Source organism: Leuresthes tenuis, unplaced genomic scaffold, assembly GCF_036924035.1.
Source record: "Leuresthes tenuis unplaced genomic scaffold, fLeuTen1.0.hap1 SCAF_21, whole genome shotgun sequence".
NCBI classification, from domain to species: domain Eukaryota; kingdom Metazoa; phylum Chordata; class Actinopteri; order Atheriniformes; family Atherinopsidae; genus Leuresthes; species Leuresthes tenuis.
The window spans coordinates 21,315,252-21,341,043 of NW_027325375.1; the positions used below are offsets into that span (position 1 = coordinate 21,315,252).

At 42.0% G+C, this 25,792-nt stretch overlaps 1 protein-coding gene across 2 annotated transcripts in view; it reads right to left on the reverse strand.

The window, feature by feature from the left end:
• robo3 (roundabout, axon guidance receptor, homolog 3 (Drosophila)) overlaps positions 1-25,792 on the reverse strand; it is an 83,708-nt gene that overhangs the window by 48,669 nt on the left and 9,247 nt on the right. For both annotated transcript variants that reach the window (XM_072374606.1, XM_072374605.1), the window contains exon 2: positions 17,521-17,847. In XM_072374606.1, coding sequence (XP_072230707.1) covers positions 17,521-17,847 — 327 coding nt within the window. The remainder of the gene's footprint in view (positions 1-17,520; positions 17,848-25,792) is intronic.

A 25,792-nucleotide genomic window follows, 5' to 3' on the forward strand; every position in this document is an offset into this window, starting at 1 on the left:
TGGCAGAGCCATTTAGGCCGCCATTGCTGCTGCTTAGTCTTGTCAGCTGAGTCCATTTAGCAGCCAAAAACCGTCCCAATCCCCAGCTCAGTCATTTGGAGCCCTTCCTCCACGCTGCCACTAAACCAGGCCTGACAACTGAAAAGCAGCTGGTCCCACCAATCCATGCTGACAAGAAGATGAAAAATGATTTCCACTAAAATTTGACCCAAAACATTGAGGTGAATGGTTTTGTTTTTGGTTTTCGTAAGGGTTTTCTTCATCAAAATGAAAGCGGTATCTGTAAGATTAAAGATCATTGCTTGGTGAATTGAGTCTGGACAGAATTTTACAGAAACTCTCTTTTCTTTCTTATCAGTTTATGTGACATTTTAAGCTTTGATCATAAGTGCAAATCTCTCAAAACCTTAAAGAACCAGTCATTGTCAAAGTCAAAAGTGACTGCTGCAGATTCTCCTGTATTTAACTGAAAAACGCTTTGAAGATATTTTCATGGCATGTTTTCATGAGAACTTCTTCATAATAATATGATAATATTCAATGCAGAAATACAAAAATAAAAATAAGATATCTGTGGTCCTTTAGTGGAATATGTCATATTCTGATATTTATTTTTCTGGCGTTAAATCATAAGGCAATTATTATTTTGTAAATATAAGCTTTTAAACTAATTTCTGGTATAGACTAGCAGAATAATACAAATTAAAAATGATTTGATTGGGAAAAAAAATGAATCCATAACCTGAATGCTGTTATGGAATGTTCCCAATGCAAAATCAATGTGATGTGAAAGCCGTGGCATTTCGCTCAGCAAACCACTGGAAAACCAGTTAATAGCCACTGGGCTCAGATAATACCGAAAATAAATCTACAAGTCAAGTCGATGCGTTAGAAGCAGATTACAAACCTTTTATAACAATATGATCACCTGGCGAGGCCAAGAAATTAATATTCAATTCAATCTCCGTGTCAAACAGATACTGTTTACGACGCTATAAAATCTTTATCTTTGTTTCTACAGGTGAAATACTGCTCAAAATTGAATTAAGTCATAAATTTGAGAAACCACGTGTCACCCCACCCACGTCTCAGCACCACAGAGGACAAAAAAAAATAAAAAATAGATGAAGCTATCTGTCAAGGTGCTATGTTTCACGGCTTTTAAAACACTCATAAATGCCATGGCCTGGCCCCTCCACACTGTCTTGTCACATACGGAGGGTTGTAAGAGGGGTGGGGTTGGGGGATGGATGAGGAGCAGCGGGTGTGGGGTGGTGGTGGTTGGGGGGTAACACTTGGCAGTTGTGAGGTCTGGAGTCAATGTGACTGTGGGCTCCACATGCATCAGTGGGACGGCTCAGGAGGCGCTCGCTGACACACAGAAGCGACAGAGAAAAGCAGGGGCTCATGGGAGGATGGGTTTTGTGTGCTGTGTGTGCATCTGTGTGAGTTATGATGAAGCACATGGCCCATAAGCAGGCTAAAGCAGGGACACGGGGGATGATCTAGCTAGCCAACTTGGAAGTATGCTACAAGCATAGAGGCACAGAAGAACAAGCTTATGTTTGCAAGTCTTCTGAAAATGATTGGGCACAGTGCTGCTTACAAGGTTATGCAATAATTTATTGTTTAATTACTCAGAAGAGCTATTTTTGAAAGTGCAAATGTATGAACAACTCAAACCGTACATTTTGTTTACTTTACCTTGACCACTACCTTGTACACATTCTCTACAGTGTTTGATAGAGCCCTCGGGTGAATAGTAATTGCTCAGAGAATTCATAGCGAGTAAGTGTGAGTGCTGATGGCCTTTTTGTCTTTTAACTGGTCCAAAGAAAGGAGGGTCCCAAAAAAATGCTTTAACAGAGGAGTTACCAAGACCTGGAAAACTCTGTCAGTGAAGGCTGACACAAAAAATCATCAGACAAATTCAAATAACACCAAGAGACGTGCGTATTTATGAACATTTTAAGAACTAGCTATACGACTGAAGCATGCTCATTACATAATGTCCTGCACACTCGACCCAAGGACCACCCCACACCTAAATCTAACAGCACTAATCCGGTAGTGAGAACGTGTCAGACACAGAAATACTCAAAGGGGCTGTGATTACGTATGATACAAACAAGATGCCACATAGCTGCCTCAAACTAAGAAGAGAAATGACATCCATCATCCAGATCTTCAGCGTCACTTCAAGTATTACTACTTAGCAGAAGTAATGAGTGAAAAGTAGGATAACTTTTTCCAAGAAGTTCTGTACACTTTATTGTTTTTGCAATCACGGCAGTCTATCCCTGCAGGTCATCATGTGAATTTAAAGCAGTCAGTCTTTAGTGTATCAGTACGTTGACAAGAGACTTTTCAGGTGTCAGTCTAACCGAAATCTTATGAAATCAAACTTGTCAAAGCTGGACTAACATACTTAAATATTGCTGTCTGGGATAAGTCTCAATGCCCCCAGAGTGGACCATTTGCCATTTTCTCATGTACAGATGTAATATCTGTACATGAGAAAATGGCAAATAAAGTCTCAAAGTCTACTGGGAGAAAGGAGAGTAGTCCAAATAACTGGCCAAGTCAACCTCCAACCATAGCTCAATTTAACTGTGTGCACATACATACTGAATGAGTAGAGGAGAGAAGTGAGACAGGAGCTGTGCTACCTATTCGCCACAGAGCTGGTCAGTCACAGCTTTGAGTTCATTTGGTCAGTTTATGGAAGTTACAGATATGATTTTAAGGTTGGGACCCATCTATCCAACAATAGAAGGGTTTGGAAGAAGACTAGACTATTTAATTAAATGTCACAGGCAAGCTTAGGCTGCTTGTATCAAAGCAGGGCACCTCAGTGAATGAATAAAACAAATTAATGTAATTTAGAGATGAAAGGTTAACAGTACTTCTGAAGTCATTTCTGAGCACAAGAACTCTTCCAGTAGGGAGTCTTAAACCACTGTTCATTCTATAAACATATAGTGGCAGTCAAAGTTTGTGCTCTTTCAAAATGAATGGGTAAGAATGTCCTAACTTCAGGCTAGTGCTGTATGTATACATCTGAAGAGCAATTAAAGGCCTCAGCTAACCTTCCATCTATCCTGCTGGATCTTCACTCTCCCTCAATTCCACCCACATCACATTTGCAAACACAATCAAACAGAGCAGAACAAGCCTGAGGCACGGCAAGCCTGTTTGATTGAAATAGCCATATTTCAAGTCACGAAGGGGGCCATATTAAAATACTCCTTGGCAGGCAAAATCTTCTCACATCGCAGCCCCCCTCCCCCTCCCCCTCACCCCCCATGCTTAATCCAACCTCAACCCCTCGCATTAACTCAAGACTCCAGAAAATGCTCCAAGTTTGTGCGCAGACATGAATAAAGCCAGTCTACTGTAAACACAAACAAACGTTTGAGGGTAAATCCTCCAAGCCATAGGGCATGAAGGGGTGTTAACCTATGTGTGGCTCCGCAGCAGGTTCTCATCCAAACTCTGACTGTGCTCAACCACCCTGCAAGCTTAAGGTTAATCCACCACAAACTTCTGCTGGCATGCCATATCGCCCATGTGTGTATGTGTCCATAGGTTTTCTCTGCACAGTTTTTCATCTGCATGTTGTATTACTGTAATTCCTCGTGGGTTACACATGACTCCACCCACCCAGACCGAACTCAGCAGAGTATAGCCACTGCGTTTCTATGGGAGTTAAGCCTACATTGCATCTTCCTGGCTCAAGAAAGCAATTGGAACCCACAGTGAAGACTAGCGGGATTACAGACGTCCTATAAACCAGCGTTACTGCCACAAAGACTCAAACTGCTAGTCTTTGAGCAAAATTGTGATTTGTTTCCTGTGCCGGGAAGCTGTAGCGTGGCCGACCCCAACTTTTCACCTTTACCTTCAGTAAGGAGCAAGGACAAACATTTTCCTAGCATGGATCAATAATGTAACATTATCAAAAAGCTGTTGTTAAGATTTATTTCCCCCCCTTTAGTGTCTTAATGTGAATTGATGATACCCAGTCCAGGCTTTTGACCTCCAAGGAGGAAAGATATGTTAGAATAAATACAGTCAAGGTGAATGGATGTCAAATCCGTCAACTAAATGATGCTGCCTATTCATTGGTTTACGGATTCGATCCAAAAATGTTTTTTTGATGATTCAAGATGAAGAAGAGGTACAAAGATTATTTTGAATTGAATGTCGTAACTTCCGTGATGCAGCTGCTAAGAATTCACCTTCTACTAAAAGTGGCATTTCTCCCTCAGGGTGTATATGGAGGTTGATGCCAAGCAACTTATTTTTGTGAAAGCAAATATAAAGTATCGCACGGACACCACGATGTAAGTGACACAAATAAAGACGTGCCTTATCTGCTCATATTACCCAAGCTATTCATGAAATATTCAAAACATGTGACCATATTTTATTCAGCCTGAATGGCTCCCCTCTCCTCGTGAAGCTGAATAAATTATCAACCAAAGCTGCTCACTGTTCACGCTTGATCGACATGGTTTTGGGGGGGAAAAAACCCCCCAGTAATTTCTACAAGGAAAGATCAGTCAGCAAAACACAAACATTTCAGGAAGGAATTTCATTTCTAAGTTGGAAATGAGCCATGCTTTTAGAAACTGAGGAAAAGGGAAGATAAAATAACATTTTTAATGGGAGTCATTTGGCAACAGCAAGCCAGTGGAGACACAAATAAAAAAAAAATAAAAAAACTGGACTGTTCAATGGAAAAGCAAAGGAGGAGGATGGGATTGGCAAACACGCACTTAATCTCACTGTAATACAAGCGGTATGTTAGCTGATGTATGTGACAAGGATATAAACCGGTGAATATAAACCAGTTTAAACAAGCAGAAGTAAAGCAAGGGTAATGTATGCATTTCATTGCTTGGGAGAGCTGAAACAACAACTCCCCCTCATTCCTACAGTAACACCCACCATGGGACTCTGAGGTCACCCACAACAATACCATTACAGGGGTGGTTGAAGCTCCTGTGTGTGGTCAGCTAATAAAGCAATTGTCTGGCCCTGAAAAGAGGATTACTTTAATCTAGTAATGGCTGATGTCGTGCAGCCTATAGCAGCAGGATAAGGGGGTCACTGAGAAGTGCTGAGAAGCCCATTGTAAAGCAAGTGAAGCCCCCACCACTGCCACCCGTCCTCATCACCACCACCCCCCCCAAACTCGCCTGCCCTGCACTGCCCTCAGCTGACCCTCTGGCCACATCGAAGCTACTGTAGTCCACCCATCTGGAAAAAGCAGAAGCACTCTTTAAGTCGACCTCAAGGGGAACGGGATGGACGGAGTGGCCTCTGAACAATGGGTGCCCCCACCCTGCACCCATTAATTATTGACCACTGCAATGGGATGGTGGCAATGAGCACCTTCAAGAATTCCACTGGAACAATAAGGCAATTCAAGGGAAACTTCCTTAGTGATTTATGCTACACTAAAAACAACAATGGCACTACGTTAAAAAAAAAAGGACAATCAGCCTCCTCATTCACTCCAATGAGACCATTGCAATGGCATCAGAAACGTGTGGCCATCAAAGAAAACATTGATGCAACGTAATTGAAAGTATTTGCAAGTGTGCATTACCGGTGGATTACTTTGTAAAAACAAGATACCTTGTCATTTCGCATAGAGCAACTCTGTAAATTTCCTAAAGCAAGGATAAATTAAAATCCGCTGTATAGGTCTTTCTGTCATTTCTTCAAGTAGTCTTCAGGAATAGTTCTCCAGGCTTCTTGAAGGACATCCCAAAGCTCTTCTTTGGGCTCTGGGGAGGATTCATCCCTCCATAAGACCTGTTGCCACTGATTTTCAGTCCACTTCTTGTGTCATTTGGCATACCTCAGCCCTTTCTCCCTGTTTCCCTTCTTTAAGAATGACTTATTGACAGCCACCCTTCAATGGAGACCATTTCTGATGAGGCTTGGGCCAACAGTAGAAGGATCAGCCGAAGGTCCAGATGCATCTCTCAGGTCCTGTGTCAGGTCTTTGCTGGATTTGTTTCCTCTTTCTTCAGGACATCACTTTCAGATACTGTTCATCTGCTGCAGATAGTTTAATCTGCATACCATGCAGAGATATGCCAAGTTTTCAGGTAATATCTGCAAACTATGAGTCTTTGTGACAGGCTGCTATTTAAAAAGTACCTGAAGATACAATTTAAAACTGGTTCTTTGCTAATGTTATGTTATGTATCGACACAACACTGGTTCATCCCTTGAATTAGGTGCTTTTTTTTTGTTTGAATGAGTCATAGTTTAGTGTTAGATTCCTACAAACAAAAAAACACATTCCCTGAATATGGTCAAGTAAAAGAACTGGAATGAAAATGAGTGAAAAAGCAGCCAATGTCCAAAGAAAAACTTTGAAAGAGCTTCAGAAAGCCAGGATAACTGTTGCTCAAGACAACTTTAAAAGATTACAAGAAGGTCTGGCTGCCTGGAAGAAAAATATAAAGAAATGAGGGGTGAATCAAGACTTTTCCAGAGTACTATACTGAGCATAAATCATGTATCACTCAAGTTGAATTTCCTTGGTTGCACTAAAACCTGTTACACAGCCACACCAACACTAACATTTACAGTCCTTTTAATCAGATGTATAACATTTTTTTTTGGCTAGAACTTTTACTTTAAAGTCAAAAGCTTGCTTCAAAATTCTCGCATGGCTGCATCTAAAATGTTGAACATTACATTCTCATTTAGACTGACCATTTATACAGTCACCTCTCACGGCAGTGTTGCCTTTCAAACAAGAGGTGCTGCAGTATATCAGCCTCAATATACACTGTGGTCTTAAAATTTTAATCATCATTCCGTGTGCATCTTCGTATCCACCAAATTGGAAAAAATTTAAGTGGAGAGGGAATATCACTTGTCTGTGCGAGTTTCCTCCTTGACTGCCTGCCATCCACTTGTAACTCTCCTCACACACTCCATTTAGAAAATAGTTTGAATTATAATTAGGCATTAAACTGAAGACGCTGCTCTGTTTTTATTCCTTTAGGGGCCATCGTCTGACTGTGATACAGTGATGCTGTGAAGCTGTGGTATTTTCATATTTCTAATAATATGACGATCTCACGGGATTGCATTCCAGGTTCACACAGTTTAAAAGTTTTTTTATAAAGTCAGTGAGAGTTTCACTGTTCGTATGCTCAAGCTTTCCTTTTCCTGCCTTGCTGTGGCCCCTGAGAGGTGAAGATGGTGAGCTGTCACTCAGACTGGCTGATGCTGCAGTTGTATCAAATACTCAAATCTGTATTCATAGAGGGGACAGATGGTCAGATCCTGCACACTTTTTTACCTTGTTAGAGAGGTAGTTCTGACCATACCTCTGCAATAAATGGGCAGGAGGTGGTGGAGTGACTGAGTGGGAGAGGAGCAACATTTCCAATTTTCCACCCTGTCAACAAACTCCAAAAAACAGATGGATCCTGAAGCAGAAATCCATTTAGCTCCACTTGAATGGCTTAAGCCCCCGTTTGCTGACCTTTTCCAACTCGGAGGTGGGTGCGCATCTTAAGGAGAAATAAATTTTGTGCAAATAGACACAAGTAGAAATCAATAAGCATTTTCCACAGCTGCTTGGCTTCAGACTTACCATTTGCAGGCAGGTCAAATATGCCTAAATCCCCCCATAAACACCTCTTTTACCTCAGAGACCTGATGACTGGTATTGCTTCAACTCAAAGGTGAGGGCTTCTGTCGATTAAAAGCTCTAATGGTTAACTTTCAGTCAGAAACGTCTTTAAAGCTTGTGCCAGTCAGGAAAAGCTTAGACCCAACAAACTGTGACAGAAGTGAACCAAGATGTAAACCGATGAGCCTAAACATTACGACCACCAACAGATGATCAAAATAACACTGATTAACTTGTATTAATGGCACACAATATACTATCTGGGAAACAGTAGACTGGAAAAAAAGGTTTTGAGGCTGCTCATCTGTGACACATTCAACATGGCTGACATGAAGCACCAAAAGACTATAACATAATCCATGCTCTGAGTGTATGAGATGATGCACTCGATAAAACAGCAGCAAACAATTCTCAGCCCAGCACACACAGAGAAGAACATGATTTAGATGCACAGAGGCAGCTATGTTAATTAAGACAATGCTAATTTAACATTTAACACCAGTGATTTGGAAGAAAGAGACCTTTTCTGACATTCAAATGTTGATTTTCAATCAAGTCCTTCCCAAGTCTCTGCGATATCGTAGCTGAAAGTATCACCACAAAGCTCTCTCAAAAGAAACAATTTACTTAAGAAATTTCTTATTCAAATTCAGCTTCAGGAAAGCATTACTGAGTGGATGTTTAACAAATAACGGGACTGGAATGTCTGATTCTCGGATGGAGTATGAAAAGCCAGATAACTAGGATGACTCATCCACTGGTAATTATAAAATGTCTATTAATAAAAATGAGCTGGCAAACTCTCCAATGGGTTATACAACAATTAAAATGTGTTCAACAAAATTTGGAATTGGAGGTTCTCAAACAAAAAGCACATCACTGCCCTCCATTGATCATTAATAAAACGTCCAGTTTCCATACACAAACGGCCTGCAGCTACTACACACGGCTGCAATTTAAATAGAGGGAGCTCATAAGTAACAACAATCTGCTGCTCAATGAACAGAATGATTTTTCCACTGATGCAACTCAATGGTTCAGCCATCATCATTGCGACCACCTAAATGTCGTTGATCATTCTGATTCTTAGGATGCTCCATTTGGTGGTTTAACATTTATTTGTACACGCACCTTCCTTCTGAATCACCTGGCACACACAAACAGCTCCTCTCCCACTTTAATATCATCCCTTTCTCTGCTCTACAATAAAGCTCTGATTGCGTTCAATTGACTTCAACAAACTGGTTATTGATTGCGTTAGCCTCTTGTGCTCGCTGTCTGTCATGAGTGACGCAAGAAACTCCCCAGATGTATCCTGCTTCCTGTCATACGTGATGAACTGATAGATTTGTTTTAAGCCGTAAACTCCTCGTGCCTGAGCTTCTCAGACTGAACCGGTGTCTGTGCTGCATTCAGGCTCTCCTATGCCATCTGTGTCTCTGTTGTACTCTGCTCCCTCTACAGATTTGTCATTCTTCTATTCTTCTGGCTTCAGAGCCCTTTGAGAAAATGTTTATTTTGCAATCAGTGCCCCGTATATCTAGCGGTTCCGGCTCAGCACGACATGGATAGAAACACAACAGTGAGGCACAGGTGCAAACTTTCACTGATGCTGCTGCAGAGCGGGCAGAGCTAACTTTTCTTTATGGCCTGAAAGACATGTTTACCAACTATAAAGATTGATCAGCTTTATCGTCTTTAATGCAGCTGGAAGCTCACTTTCTGTCCTGTGCTGAGCTTCAGCTGATAAACAACAGCGACTACGGCAGAGTCATTTGACCCTGAGACTGAATGTCAACTTAACACTATTTCTTTGCACACAAAAGGCAGACGTTATGGGCTGTTAAGCTACTTTCACACAAGATGCGGTGGACACTGTCCACCTAACAGTTTTTCTAGCATCCCCCCCCGCTCTGTGCCTGACCCCTGCTGAGAGCACAACGTATACCACATCCTATGTGAAAGCAGCCTCAGTGAGTTTTTCGACCAGGGTAGAAACAACATTTATCTGTGTACCCTGAAGAAACACACACCCATATGCAGTTCTGCCACATGGCTATTGTTGCCTCAAGGAGCTGGAGCAGGGTGTCATTTGCATCTTATAAGACAATGACTAATGACTCTCACTTAATTACGCTCTTAATCAGGGTGCTTCGGTATTAAAATACTGAACAATAAACATGCAGACTTAATGTAGATTGAAAAAATACACGTTTTTCAGTTTTTTTATGTCCTTCAAATATATCTGAATAAAGAAATATACACTGGCACAAAGCGAATTCACCCTGTCAATTAGCAGAAGGTGTTGTGTATATGGCAGTTGTGTAATCAACAGCGCGGAGAGATAATGGGGCATGATTGCACACAACAGTTGGAGCAAGGGGCCTTTATTGTTCTCAGCAGACCCTGTGGCCCTTGTGTTACACTGTCATTAAAGAGGGGGAGGAGGTTAATGCTCTTCCTCACACCACCTGTTGTTAACGCCTCTCCATCCCTGAACCACCCCCACGCTAACCCCTCATCCTTCTGCTTTTGTCTCAGAGACCCTTTATGACAAACACACACACACCCACACACAGGCTGGTCACCGGTCACACTCGCCTTTAGTATGTTCTAATTAATTCATGGATATCCTCTGGAGGAGGGTTGGCCAGTGTGTCTGGCTCAATGACCAGCAGACGGCCGGATCATGTGGAGGGGGTTAAGCCAGAGGCCCACGGCCTCACTCCAGCCATCTGATCCCCCTTCCGAAGACCAAAATGACCACCAGTTCAGTCCTCAACGAGGCCAGGATCTGCAATTTCATTATTGAAGCGTGACCACGCTTGAAAATGTACTCAAGTAGGTTTCACACATGCACTGCAGCCATAACATTTCCTTGACGCGTACCAGAGGGGCTGCATGTGACTACACAATGCCTAAAATCTAATCGGTGCCAAGTTGCAGAAATCCCCCAGCCAACTATCTGATAACAACTAAAGAGAACCTGTCCGCGATTCCACATGCGAATACAGCAGCAAATTCCTTTCAGTCTTTATGCGAGTGTGTAAGTATGTGAGAACAGCTGCTGCTGACATATATGTTGCTCGTTTGCCTATGCTGCAGAAATGTTTTGCTCTGATATCAGCACGCGTGGCACGTGTATATTAAAAAAAAACAGACATCATTACAGACATATAGGGAGATTTATCTGCCCTTCTTGGCTTGCTGTAAACAAAACACAGCAATTTCCACAGCGTTCTCTTAGCTTTATGTGATGTCTATCCAAGTGCCACTCCAGAGCATTGCTTCCTGTGAGCACACATCTCCCTCTGTGAAGTGCATATGTGAACAAAAAAATCCAGAGAAAGTACAACCCTTATTCTCTGCACATACTCCACAGATCCCACGCAATCTGTACAGTCTGACCAGAAAAGGTTAAATACTGAAAATATATTTCCCCACTTGTCCAATGTGTAGCAGTGCCACAACAAACGGTTGTGAGATTGTAACACACCCCGAGGCTGTTGTTTTCTGTCAGTAAGCGTCACACAACACGATGGGAATAACAATGCGTAAAAATAAAAATGTATGAGCTGTAACCATTTCGATTTTTGCTATCTAGCCATCTACATTCATTCTTGCCCTAACCATGTGCTCTTAATGCCTCATCCTGAGCTTTAACAGGTGGGAGAGCGGCAGGAAAATGAAGGATTGCAACTGTAAGGAAAGGTAACATGAAATAGATTAAAACACTGTGCAGGACGAGACTCACCACAAGTGTCATAAAGGTTCACAAATTAGTGCCCTCCGCCATCGCTTCTGACATCCAAAAAAAGCAGTTTGTGGCCAAATTAACAAAGGAAGGACACATATGGAAATCTAAGCTGTATATCTGTAGGGAACCGAGTAAAAAACCTTTACTGTTACTGTATTGGCCCATTAATTTGAAACCATCCCTTGCTTCCCTTAATTGCAAGAGCTAACAAAGTTAGCCGATCAAAATCAAAATTAATCAGTGACGTCAAAGAATCAACTGAATATTTTGCAGTTACATGATAAGAAGCCTTTATACGGAGAAGCACAACCCTGAAGATTTCAGATTATATTATGCAGCTCAATAGTACGTCGACAGCTTCTCTTTCTCACAGACAGACTCCCAAAAACATCTTATCCTTAATAGGTAAAAAGACAAAGGGACAGAATCTGATGACTCATAATAGCCTAACAGATAATAGCGGCTCATTCAAAGGAGGCTAAAAACAGACTCCCTCATAATATGTTAATGTTTATTAACAGCTAAAAAAGCTTCGGGCAGTGGCTTAACAGTTTTTCAGTTTATGCTAATGAGAGCGGCAAAAGTTTCCATTGGTTTTATGGCACTGTTATCACACACACATATATATATATTTTTTCCCATGGAAAACTTTTATTCTGTGGCAGGGACACAACTTTACTTTCAAACTGGTTTTCTGTCTGGTTCTGAGAGCCACAATGACCTTACTTGTATTGAAGCGATTTAGGTGCAAACAAAGATCGACTGCAGGTGAGTGGCCACTTTGCTGTACGTGCACAGACTGAGAGGGGATGCACTGAGCAGTGTGACTGCACTTCTCTGTGTATGACAGCATGTCCCGCAGAGCTCCCATCACAACCCATATGTCTCCAGACCACTGCGGTTAATAACAGGGACAGAGGGCAGCTCCAGGACAGAGTGTGTGAGTGTGTGTGTGTGTTTCATGTGGGCGCATGGGGGTTTTATCCCTTTCATCAGAAGCACCCAACCTGCACTCCTCTCCTACCATAACTAACCCCCCCAAATCCTTTCCCCAAATTCAAATCCATAAACCCTGAAATCAGTTTCTCGGCTTCCTCTGGGTTTGCAGATATCACAACCAGGATGACAGGTGTGCGTGTGTGTGTGTGAGTACACACGACTGTGTGAACCAGAGAGTGACGGAAAGAGAAAGGAGGATCCAGCTGATGACGGTGCTGTTCAGCTGTTTATCCCACAGTGTTGTCCGGGATTATTGCGGGTGAGAAAGTTGGTGCAGACTGTCGTTACAAAGACTTTCCATGCACACGCACACACAGGATATCCACGCAAAGGCACGACAAAGGCAGGAGTTTCACCCCCACTTTTCACCTGTTCATTCCCTAAATTCTACAAAGCAGCTGCGGTCCTCATCCTGAAGGCTTGAGCACCCCCAAAACAACCTAAAAAAAAACTGCGCGTGACTTGGTTTTGGAGGCACAGAAGTCATTAAAGGTTACCCCAGTCGGTTGAATTTGCAATGCTTTCAACTCCACCCCCACCACCTCAGAGAAAGCCCCTCTACCTCCTCCACTGTTGGAGTGAATATTCATGAGCCATAAACCCTGGCGGGAGAGTAGCAGGCATAATAAAAACGTCAGAGGTGTAAAACACTTAAAGAAAAAGCCGCCAGGAGCTCGGGCGTGTCACTCTGAATGTCACATTCCCATCCAGGGGAGTGTGCCCCGTTTCAACGACATTTACACATCTGACATGAGACAAACGAAGACACACCGACTCCTTTGGTGTAGCCAAACATTAAAAATGCCAAACTCTACGATCATTTTCTGCTTAAATGGAACTCCAACTAACACAACTTATGAGATAAGCGCTGGCTTTAATGTCTTAGGAGTTTTTTTTTTGTATTTGAGAAAATCCTTTAACTTGTAGCGCACCGTTGTTGTTTATGTTGCTGTATATTTCAGGCAGTAGTGATGTAGAATGGCCCCTGTGTGTGTGAACGTTACTCTGGGATAAATGCGACTTGTGTTTATCCGTTTCACGTTGAACATGAATGCAGCGACGGCGGTGAAGAGAACAATGAAGACGACAATTGAAATGTCAAAGATAAAGAAGATCAGAGAGGTGGGAGGTAGGTCCATGGTGTCAGTGCAACAGCTTCCTCTTGATGGTACAGAGGAGCTGCATTGCCTCTCATCACCTGCTCAAGATAAACATGTTTAAGTCAGTTGAGGGGTGCAGTGACGTTGACTGGTTTCATTCTAGTTTGTGCAAAGCTGTTGTTGTTTTCAAGGTTTGAATGGCTGAGAGCAGAATTAAATTCATTAGACAAAAGCCAAATGAGTGTTCAGTGGGACAGTGCTATTGCTGGGTGAAATACCTAATCACGAAAGCCTTAGATATGTCGCACTGTGCCTTTCGGTATAATTATGTTTAAGACGCTTAAATATATTACACGAGGCAGTACAGAAAAAATGACACACAGACTTCTAATTCAGGGCTGTTTCGTCAGCAATGGAAAATTCTGACAGTTTGTCCATACTGTAGCTCAGTGGCCTACATCACCCTGGCACCTCTCAGCCTGTAGCAGATGGACTGTGAGGGGTTAAACCGCCTGAACTGTCCATCATTCCCACTGCGTTGGCTGCTACACTAATACCAAATATACACACCAATCCACAATTCAGATCCCTCCCTCAGTTTGCACCGGTTGCTTCCAAATCACAGGGGGAAGAAAAGTGACCCCATAGCACAAACTGCCATCTTGTACCGACTCTGGTGCCATACCTCTGGCCTCTTCTCCGGCACCATCAATGCCATGCAGAAGGTGCCGGAAGGAGCTGGCACTGGCTGGGCTTGGGCACCGAGTCCACTGTTTGTTCTACATAAACTCTCCACTGTTTGTTCTACATAAACTCCTTCTCGGCCTTCCACTGGAGGCAATACTCCAGAAGTGTGTTATGTGCTGGCAGATGCACACACAAGAAGACACGAGTAAGAACCTGGATTAGGGATTCTTATCTGTGAGAGCAACTGCTGTCGACCAGGCTGTGTCTTTGTGCATGTGTCTGTATGTGGACAGCTGCAGAGAACGTCACCTCCCAGCAGACCACAGCATTAAGAGAGAAAGTCAGGCTTAGAGAAACACATACGAACACGTCATCTTGTGGTTGGGCAGACTGACATCAAACTGCCCCTCTGACTGTAAACAAGACCCCTGGAACACCGTGTTTGAGATTCTGTCAATGCTGGCCATCACAGGAGCTCAGACTAGATGCTAGAAATGCTAGATGTTTCTTAAGGGGGCTGGTAAAAATATTGCAAAACCGTATTTGGTTTCAGTAAGGCTATCCAAGCACTGCAAACAGCACTTCTTTGCAACCCATAGTGAAAGCTCAAATTAGAGCAATGTTGAGAAACATGAGGGATAATTCCCAAAGAGCTGAAGTATCTGTTTCTGCTCCTTTTTTTGGTTACTCACACAGGTCTGTCAAAACAGCCTCAACCTATTCTCCCAGCCTCATTTTCACATGCAGCTTGTACTTCACATACCCTGTAGCTGATACTGAAACTGAGGTGAAAGGTAATTCTTCATGCTAGCTGAGGGAGGTGATGGACACATGTGCACATCCCAGCTGTTTATAGAGGACAGAGAATGATTCATGTGTCTCACTGCAGGCAGGGAATAACTGCGAGGCTGTAGCCTTTCATGAAAATACGACGCCCGACCGCAAGGTGTTCAACAAGAATATAAAGTTTCACGGATTCTTACAGGGAGTGAAGCTTGTTTTACTGTGTTCAGCTGGTTTGTGTTAGTGCAATGAGAAATTCCTGAGATAGTGCCAGCTGTTAAAAAGCGGGCAATATTAAGAGAGGCCACGGTGAAAGGTTTACAGGGAAAGCTGAAATCTTTCATCTGTGTTTCGGCAAAAGCGAAACTTTGTGGTATTTTAGTGATGCAACAGGGTACTTCTCAGTGTCTGTATAATGAACCAACCATATCCTTTCAAAGATATTATCGACTGTGTAAGTAACTGCACTTTTTGAAAGTAAAAGTTGCACTATTTCTTTTACGCCTACGTGGACGCTGAAGCAAACCATCCCTCATTCGTAAGTATATTCACATAAACTGCATAAATTTGGTTAAATTACCTGCTGCGACTGTCAAAGCAAAGTTAAACTTGGAAGAAGTCACCTAAAACTACTAATAATGGCTTGATTTAGCAGCCAAGATTTAATTGGAAGCGTCACTGCTACGAAGAAAAAAAAACAATAAATCTGAGGTGTCATTTGGAACCTCATCTGACAGGAGTTTGTTGTATTTTAAGGAGCTAACATCTGCTGGCGAGACGCTGCCAACTAACAGTAGCCTCTCATCCCCTCCCCGCAAGACTATTTTCTAGCTTTCCTGTCCAGTGGCGACAACTGTTATCTTTGTCGCTTGATCTAGCTGTCATCCATCTACATTAACAGGCCCGACTGCAGAGCGCTGGTCGCAGCGTGACAGCGAGAGGAGCTCTACGGAGTAGGTGGAGATAGGATGTGGTGTCCGAGCCAGTAGAGGCTGGTGGTGGTGGTGGGGGGGGGCCTCAGGGTGAAAGCTGCCAGGAGATGTGACACCAAGGTCGGTGTTGGTGTCTTATGTTAACTCATCCGAGTGAAGCCAATAATAAGAAAGCTGCCTCTGTGCTCTGCAAAGGCTAATGTTATTACTTGTGAACTCCATCTGTGATATATTTCCTGCCTTATTACTTAAGCAACATCATATGTGACACCTGTTGTGTAAACAAGTACTGGACATTCTCCTTTGCTTTATCTTTTATGCACAGACTTATATATCAATGCACACCTTGTTCCCTTGGTCGTCTTTGTGGGTGATTCTCTCTGCAGTTTTACCTGTCTGTGACCTTGTGAAGCCTCCGAAGTGTGACATGCCTTCATGTACTATCATCTCTTTTAACCTGTCTTAGAATGACCTTCATTCTAAAACCCCAAATATAAACAAAATGCAGTTCGAACCAATATTTCATTCACAATAGAACATACAAAAATGTATCCAAAGCTGAAAGTAAGACATTATTATTTGTTTCACGAAAAATATCTGCAACATCTGGAAACATCTGGAAACTGAAGAGATCAGTTGCTGGCTCTTTGGCAGAGGACTGCACTCCCATTCTTGTCTGATTTGGGTTCGAGCTGCTCAGCAGTCCTGGGCCTTTGTCACATTTTGTATTTCATGCTGCGCTGAATGTTTTCAACTGTTGGGTCTGGACCTGTACACACCTAAGCACTGATGGAGCCTTTCCAGATGTGCAAATTGCCAGTTCCAACAGCACTAATGCACCCGTATACCATCAGAGATTCAGACTTTTGAACTGAGCACTGATAGCACTCCTGCTTATTTTGGAGTGTGCAGCAGCCATGATTTCTAAAAAGAATTTCAGAATTTTGATCCATCTGACCACAGAACAGTTTTCCACTTTGCCGCAGTCCATTTTAAATTAACTTTGGTCCAGAGAAGACGGTAGTGTTTCACAGACAATGATTCCTGGAAGTGTTCCTGAGCCACGACTGCTTAATGCAATGCCACAGAGATGTCTCCAGATTCCCTAAATCATTTGATGATATTATGTACTGATGGAATATGGGATATCATGTAGATGATGGAATAATCAAAATCTTCTGAAACTGCTTCACAATTTTTAGAAGCAGTTTTTTTGCAGATTGCTGAACCTCTGCCAGTCTTTACTTCTGAGATACTCTGCCTCACTGAGGGGCTCCAGTAATGTAACTAAACTATTGCCAGTTAACTTAATTAGTTCCAACTTTTCTAGACTTCAGTTGCCCCTTCCACAACTTTTCTGAGGCACATTGCTACCATTACACGAAAGATGAGTTCATGTTTTTCACATAACTGTAAAATGTCTCACTTTAAACATTTCATACATTCTCTAGGTGCTATGGTGAATAACATATTGGTTTCTGAAATGAGCAAATCAATTCAATTCTAATTTACAGTTTACATTGCCAAAGTGTTTTGGAACTGGGGTAGTAAACACTCAATCGTTGATCCTGAATGAAAAGAAACACCTACTTGCCACTTCCAGCGATGCATTGCGACTGACTGCCTCGCCCAGGTAGTTACGCGCCACGCACACATATACGCCTTCGTCAGGTTTGCTTCGCCTTCCGTGTACAATTCGCAGGAAGAAGAGGGAGCCACTGGGCAACAGCATCCGATGGGATCGAGGGTCCTCTCGATCCGTCTCGACCCGCTCGCCGTCTTTGTACCATTCCACCATCGGAGTGGGCCGTCCTTCAGCCTTACAGTTGAGGGTGGCCGGCTCTCCCTTGGACACGATCAGATCAGACGGATGTTCTATGATCCGAGGAGCAGCGTCCTCCAACCTGGGCCGAGATCCTGGGGCAAACATAACACATCATCAGTCAGCTGGTATAGGTGGACATTTTTTACAGGACTGAAATCTAAATGATGACATGATGGAAACACAATGGAAACACCTTGACATTTCATGGCCCGATGTAAACAGTGTTACATCATAAGAGAGGTGAAGAACCTCGCTGATCAGAAGCTCGTGGGAAAGTGGGTCGACTGAGCAACAGAAAAATTCTGATTTCAAACACATTTAACTGGATTCAGCACTTCACTTTTAAAGGAGAAATTCCTTTTACTATAAAGACAGTTATAAAGAGATTTTTCACAGGTCTAGCACAGCTCTGCATGGCTGAAATCTTGTTAACTGCATACTCACACAATAAATGTATTGTGTTTCTAGGCCGAGTTTGGAGGCGGATGGAGATGGATGGGTTTTGGCTTTTTTTTATTTGCAAAGTGCTTAAATCCCACTTTACTTCTCCAATCCGAACGACGACATGTTGTTTGCAGCATTATGTATAAAAAGCAATAATGCAAACTCAAGCATCATGAGGCATGAAACACCACCCGCCGAGCAAATGGAAGAACGACAACAGGAAGAATATCTTGCCATGAGTTTTTAGCTGCGTGCACGGGTGTATTTCGGATTCGTCTCACCTTCCCACTCAACTTCTGAGCCATTCTGCTTTTAAACTAAATCCATTTTTCATTGTCACAGTATTGCAATGCTTAGCAGTGCTCAGTAGTGTTGTATTAAACATGTTTTTTGTGTTTTCTGAACATTTGCAGCAGGAGGTATGAACTAAATTGATTCACTATAGCTATAAAACACAACTTATATGAAAACTAAATAGTATTGGTTTAAGTTTGCTTAATGAACTTTTCCACTCCTATGGCAGATGTGTTAGTGATGTGCCTGCAGCACAGGCATGTTTCTCACTGGGTCGTTTAGGTTCATCCTACAAGTGTATAATGACAGAGGAGATCAAAGGCTCTGACTTTCTTGATAACAGCTGATAAGAAAAGCAGTCAAAATTCCTGCCTCAAACTGACAAATCCTCTATAAGGTATTGGTGGATTAAGAAGTCAACTTAAGTGCTTCTTGGTGATGGGGATACGGAGTACTGTCTGATGGCACTGCTCTCAATGCAATTATACTCATAAAGATTGGAGAAATAGGAAGTTGCAAAAAGAGGAAACGGTCCAGAGGCATTAAAGTTGCTTCTCGTTTGAGTCAAATAGCAGCTGGGCTTCTGTCGGATGTCTACTTTCAAGCACTGAAAGCACATCAAAAGATACAGATAAATATGTGAAGGCTCTATAAACACAAAGAACCCTTAAATACAGTTTCCTTTCTTTTCCTCCATCTTCCCTGAAATGAAAATTATGACAAAAACTGTACTGAGCTTACAGGCTCTCTGTAGTTTTGTTTAGTTTTTGCCTATATGGAATGGATTACAGGCACAAATTAGAATCAAATGCACAGTTTCACTTTACAAGAAGTTGGAAGGATAGTGTGTCGCCATTAGCCGCCTTTCCACTGCCACGTTTGATTTGCATTAAGAAGATGCGAGTAAGAAAAGATCAGTCGACACTGTGTAGAAAAGTTATGTAATGTGCAAAAGACGTGTTTTTTTTCCTGTTTCGAAGAAGACTTTGTGCGCATTAGGGAGAACAGAAACTGCTTTGCAAATCGACCAAGCAAGGATTAAAATTACATGACTTCTGGTAGGAGCCAGCAAATGATAAACTCACATGAGTGATCAGCATTTTCCCAGATATGATAGAATATCCTTGATCTTTCCAGAGATCAAAGTAATTCCTGGAGAAGAGCTTTTTTTTCCCCCCATTTTCCTTTAGTGGATGTCCCTGTAAGTAGTTGTTGTTGGATTTTTTTTTTCTCTTTGAGGTTTGTTTCCAATGAGGACAGCTACTCTCTCAACTGAATCCCAACCACCAGCAAGCATATTATCGCACCACCCTCTTGCTATGCTACACAGCGGAGTTTGTTCACCAGTAAATTGAAATGGATCTGAAATCAAACATAATGATGCTTGATCGGAAGCCCGTTGTGTCCGTTTCTATGCACAGTTTACCCCCAAACTGTCATGTGTTTATTTTTCCAATAAAATATATTTCATAGCCACGTTTTAACACCTCCCCGTGATGCTTTTCTAACCCTATTCACTTACTTTTCATTTCTACGAAACTAGTATGTAAAGCAAAGGAAGACAAAATAAATAAAGGAGTGTTTTTTTTGCATAAAAGGAGGCCAAATTCACATGAGAAGCTAACTAATTTTGTGCTGCATTGAACTGGGGCGGCAATTAATAATTTATATTACTGATTACTGTCATTTCTCATTGTTTTTTTAACATGTTACCAAATAGCGACTGAATGCACTGTGAGTATTCAAGCCCTCCACGTATTTGAGAGGCTGGAATTAACATCCCTCAGAAGATTCAGTTCTCCTACATAAAGTGTTGGTCAGGCCAGTTGTTTAAAGCATCTCAGAGAATTTAGAGCCTGTGGATTAAAGCTGTCTCGTCGTGTTATCTCAGACTGGTTGTAAGCTACTGAGCTCAGGACTCAGCAGGAATCAGGCTTCCCTGTTGTTACATCTAAAGTGCACAAAATGTTGCAAAGCACTGGATATTAGCTTAACATTCATCCAAAAGACGGCAACCACGAGATAGCAAACTTGAAGTAATCGTGTACGGAATATTAAGTGCCATCTTCAGTCCATGGACTCAAATTGTGTCTTTGCAAAAGTCTAATTTTTGCGATTTTCTGCAGAATTCTGCAACATGCACAGAATAATTTTGGGTAGCTCAAAGCAGTTGACATTTTAGTAAGTGCTTCATGACACCGGAGATCTCAGAGCTGCAGCTAATCTGCTCATCGAAGGTAGCATATGTGTCGGGGCTGAAATGAGCCTCCGTGGTTTGAGCTCAGCAGGACAGTCTATAAAGAGCCGACTCATACATTTTACAGTACAAGCTGGTCGGAATGATTCGTGTGAGAATGTAAAGGAAAAGGCTTTTAAAGTGGATAAGACCACTGTGAGGGAACTGAGCTAAATATCTTCAAAAAAGAACGTCCAAGTAGAAACCGCTCTCGTAGAGATGATATGCCTGCCATCCAGCAAGCTTTATGAAATTATATCTCAGCCGCTGTCTCCAAAAGAAGAAACTTTCTACCATCTTAATCTGGGTTGTCACACAGATGTTGCAGGGGAAATGGAGAAAACTGTCACTGCTCCCAAGATGATTTGAGATATGCTTTGAATTTATACCATGACACTGACCTTTGCATAAGCTTTTTGTGTGGCTGCAGGCTGTACATTAATATGACAGCACACTGGAACAGATCTGCATGACAGAGACTGACGGCGCCTGCACACATCTCAAGGATATTTGAATTTCTAAGACGCGCAAGTATTCCCCAGTTGCTCATCTGAAAGTGAGTGTAGATTTATGCAACAGATGCTGACAAGGCTGAAAAAGATGAACTCAGATCAGGCTAAAACAGACAGCCGGAGTCTGACTGCCTGTCTCACCAAGAGCTTCTAATGGGAATTTCTGGACCCTCTGAGGACCCATTAGCTTCTGTCCATGGTGCACTTCAGCAGGATGGCAGCAACTTTCAAAGGTACATATGAGCTAATGAAGCTTCGGGGATGCTGTAGGATCTCAGTCTGCTACAGCAAGAGTCTCAGATGATTGGTGCATGGAGAAAAGATAGCAACAACAAAGGAGAGCAGTTGAAGGAGATATGGCTGTTGAACAGAAGCCTGTCGTCTCCTAATCAGGATATCAGCTGTTCGATCCCTAGTTTAACCAGTCTGGATGCTGAAGCTGTCTGTGGACAACATACTGAACCCCACATATAGTTGTCATTGTGTGTGACTTTATATACAAATAATAAATGTGTGTGTGGGTGAAAACATTCTAACATTGCTCAGTGGGATGTGAGGATTCTCAAAATCCCATCTGTAGAAAGAAACTGTGAGAGTCTTCTGAAGCAAAGAGCTTCTGTTTTGTAAATGCTTGGCAAATGATTGTTTTAAATCTATTTATTCACACAGAAATGAATGCAATCGTTTGAACCAAGAAGAGGCACGAATGACCACCTTTACTTTCTCTGATACTTTCATTTATTTTTCGCTATTGAAACGTTAGTTTGTCGTGATGCCGAGTCCGTCGTGTGGACCAATCAGAGGCTGTTCTGATTATGTTGTGACGTTTATGACGTCAAACAAATATGACAATGGATTCATAAAAAAAAACAAAAAAAAAAACATCTGGATTCGAGTTGAAAATGTTCCTCTAAGTTGGGCCAAATTTCTGTAAAAAGGCAATAGCACGAAAGGGAAACATTTGGATGAAAAGGAAACAAGAATCAACTTCAAACCAAAACAACAAAGGAAATTCTTTGATCAGAAGTTTTTCTGGGTTCACTACAATCAGGAGAATGAAATCTCTATTAGTCATCTGGAGGAAAGCAGACATGTAAGTTTAATTTAAATAATAATAATAAATTATTTCAGGGCGTTTGAGTTGGACGATTATTGTTGGGTATATGTTAAAATGTCGGAGTACGTGAAAATGACTTGTTTGACTCACAAAAAGCCCACAAACTTGGACGGGTGTTGAGCCAAGACTCCGACATGACTAAGTTTTTGCCTGCATGCTTTTTTTTTTTTTGTTTAAAAAGAACAAAAGTGTAAATTGGCTGAAGAATTTCTCTCATGACGTTGACCTCTGCCACAGATGTGAGGTAAAATCACCACAATTTTCTTTTAGGTAGGACAGATGACAGATGTAATGAAACTGTAGTATATTTTCTACATGAATGAATGATAATAATTAGCCAAATCTCTGCTTAGACCAGTAAGATTGGCTGCTGGGCAGGTTAATAAAGGTCAGCTTGCTCTTTGGGCAATCTATCCTCATGCTGCTCGTCTGATGGTAAAACTAAAGGAGGGGATATTGGTTCCTTAAAAGGTCACTGTACCTTGGGAAAGTTCCTGCAGTGAAAACACATTATGAAAAACCCTTCAAAGTATTTGTAAATGACAGTTAAGGATGATGCAAATATATTTTCTTAATCTATGGTAGTTAAACATTTACTAATCTCAAAGTCACCCTGTATTGAGAATGATGTGGCTGTGTATAGAAACATGGAAAAGCCACTCATATGATAGCATAATATTGTGTTAGATTGCTCATGGAGATAAGCTCACATTAATGGCGTAGTCGTGTCAGTTTAAACAGTGGATAGTGGATCTTTTTGGACCAACAACGCACACGTCTGTTTTCTCTAAGAGTAAATAAAACAACAGGAATATAAAGTAGAGCAAATATCTATTTCAATTAGTTCCATTCCAGCAGTTCAACGTAATGAACTTTCTCCGCCTTCCTGATAAGTCCGAACTGACAGACTTGAACATCAAAAGACTTGTGTGGAGCACTGTATTTATGTTAGGTTTAGCCATCAGGATGAATGCATGCATTACAGTCAAAGAACTTCAAAGCCAGTTTAACTGAAGTAATGGGAAGGAGGAGAGAAAGAAACCTGCGAGGCCGACAGAGAAATAGTGCGGGAGAAATAGGGCACAGAAATGAATGAGAAAAACTGAAACAAAGCAGCTACAGGGAGGACAGATTCCTGCTGCCATGTCCTTTCAGTGGTTTCAGGATTTAAAGATGCCGAGGTGCAACTTTTTCTCATCTACTGCAAGAACAAAAGTCCCGGTGTGTCCTGCTAATATAAGGCAAGTACAGAAGACGACTGCCAGAAATCTACAGTTGATTCCCAGCCCCCATCCTGCCAACTTCCCAGTCTTATTTCACAACCAACACAAGTGGGCTTTCATCCTTAAGCAGATTTACTCCCTCTGAAAAGGCAGAAAACATCAGAGCAACACCAAGTAACGCACACAAAGCCATCAGCACTCTTGACTTGAATTGTAATGGTACCAGAATGGGCGGGGCAGTTTATTTGCATCTGGGCTTCATGCTGTTCACATTCAAGACGCAGAAGATTCCTGTCCTCTGCACGGAAGTCCCAGGTCCAATGAGGGACTCTAAGCGTGCTTGGAGCATGAGATTAGAGATGTGCACACAATGCTGCAGCTGGAGGCAAACAGCATTGAAAAGAAAACTAAAACAAAAAGAGTTCAGTTTAAATACAAATCGTAAGGTAACTGAAGGACGTTAGCTAATGTAGCTCACACACTCTGCGAGAAGTTCACTTCAACATTATTTAACTTGACAAGCTATTTCCTTTAGGTGGCAGGCTGTTAAATGCTTTTTCTGCACCCTGACAGCCCTGGATGTAAATAGGCCCGTACCACTGCATCTTCTCCTGGCTGCATGGCTCAGACATGGTTTTCCAAACACAGATGGTATAATAACCAGATGATGGTCTGGCTCATGCAATAAATCAGGAAGGGTACTCATTTTGTCTGATATTTATACAAGGCTCAGTCTGAGGTCAACATTAATCCCTTGCACTGGCTTACCAACTGTCTCGCTGCTAAAAGACTAGCATGCAGCAGTCGAGGAAGAATTCCTATACTACACCAATATTACTATTATTCCATACCTCTGACCACTATCTACACCCACTTCAAATGCTACTTTTTCAGTGAAATAGCAAGGAACTAAAGCTGTCAAATGAATGCAGGACAGGTCAAGAGCAAATGTGTGTGTATGTGTCGTCAGAAATAGGACAAAAAAAAAAACATCCGGTTCACTATGGCTCAGCAGGGAAAAGGACATAAAACATGAAAGTACCTCAGCCAAATTGAGTCTTCCAACCCAGAATGGGTGAGCAATGCCTTTCATTTCGATGTGAAGGACTTGGAAATAAATCAGAATACTGAAATACATCAAAGGTTTCGCTCCTTATCACTCTGTGGTGAGTTGTGGTAAAAAAAAAAAAAAAAAAGAGAGATTAAGCCATGCTCTGGCTTAGCAACTGAAATTAAGACTAAATTGAGCTCCCTCTCACACTGTATTCAAGATATCCGGTCTTTCCTCCCCGTTTTACTTTTAAGACATAGCAGTGATTGACTAGAGAGTCTCTTTAAGCTGATATTCCAGTACAGCAGCAATAATACCTGCCATTTCTTAAATCATCATAACCTAAGGTACAGAGTAGAGCAGGGCCGTTTGATTACGATCAAAGAAACTTCAACAACTTTGGCATTCCAAATTCTTCCTCATCTGCAATTCTTTTCAGGCTTCCCTCTCACAGATTTTGTTGTTTTACAGCTTTGCGTCCTCCTCCTCCTTTTTCCTCCATTTTCACCAAAGACACAGGAATTGATTTGCAAATGGGCATTCATAGTTAAATTGGCAGCAGCAGCGAGGGAGGCAGGCTGGAGTGCTTTCTCTGCAGCCTCCTACTCTTTGACCCTGTGGGTACAACAAAATGAGGCACTTGCATGAGAATGCAAAGTGTTAGCCAAAAAGGGACAACCTCCTTAATTGAGCCCGAGTTGATGCTAAGCAGCAAAAGAAAATTGGGTGTTTTTACCATGTCTCTCTTGGGGCTATGAACAGCATCACACAGAGGACTGAAGCTGCCTCTTTCTGCTCTTTTCTTTGAGAAGCAGGAATCATGGAAATTTGGACCAAAAGGATCTGAACTCCCACAGCAACTCCCAAAAAAAATGTCCTTTGCTCCAACAATTCTGCTTCATGCTCCCTCTCAGTATGGCCTGCTCCTCTGGCGAAGCAGTCGAAATGAGGTTTGGCTTGATGTTCGGGCAATTTGACAAGGCAGAGGCAGCTTGCTGCTGATAGAGAGCAAACTCTGGTGTCTTTTCTGGTCCACAGCTATAGACAGTTCAGCCTAATAGACTATTTTTACACAAAAAGACCCTCCCGGTGAAACAAGGCTAAGAGGCTTGGGAGCTGATTATGCTTTGATTTACTTCCAACAACAAAAAAACAAGTCC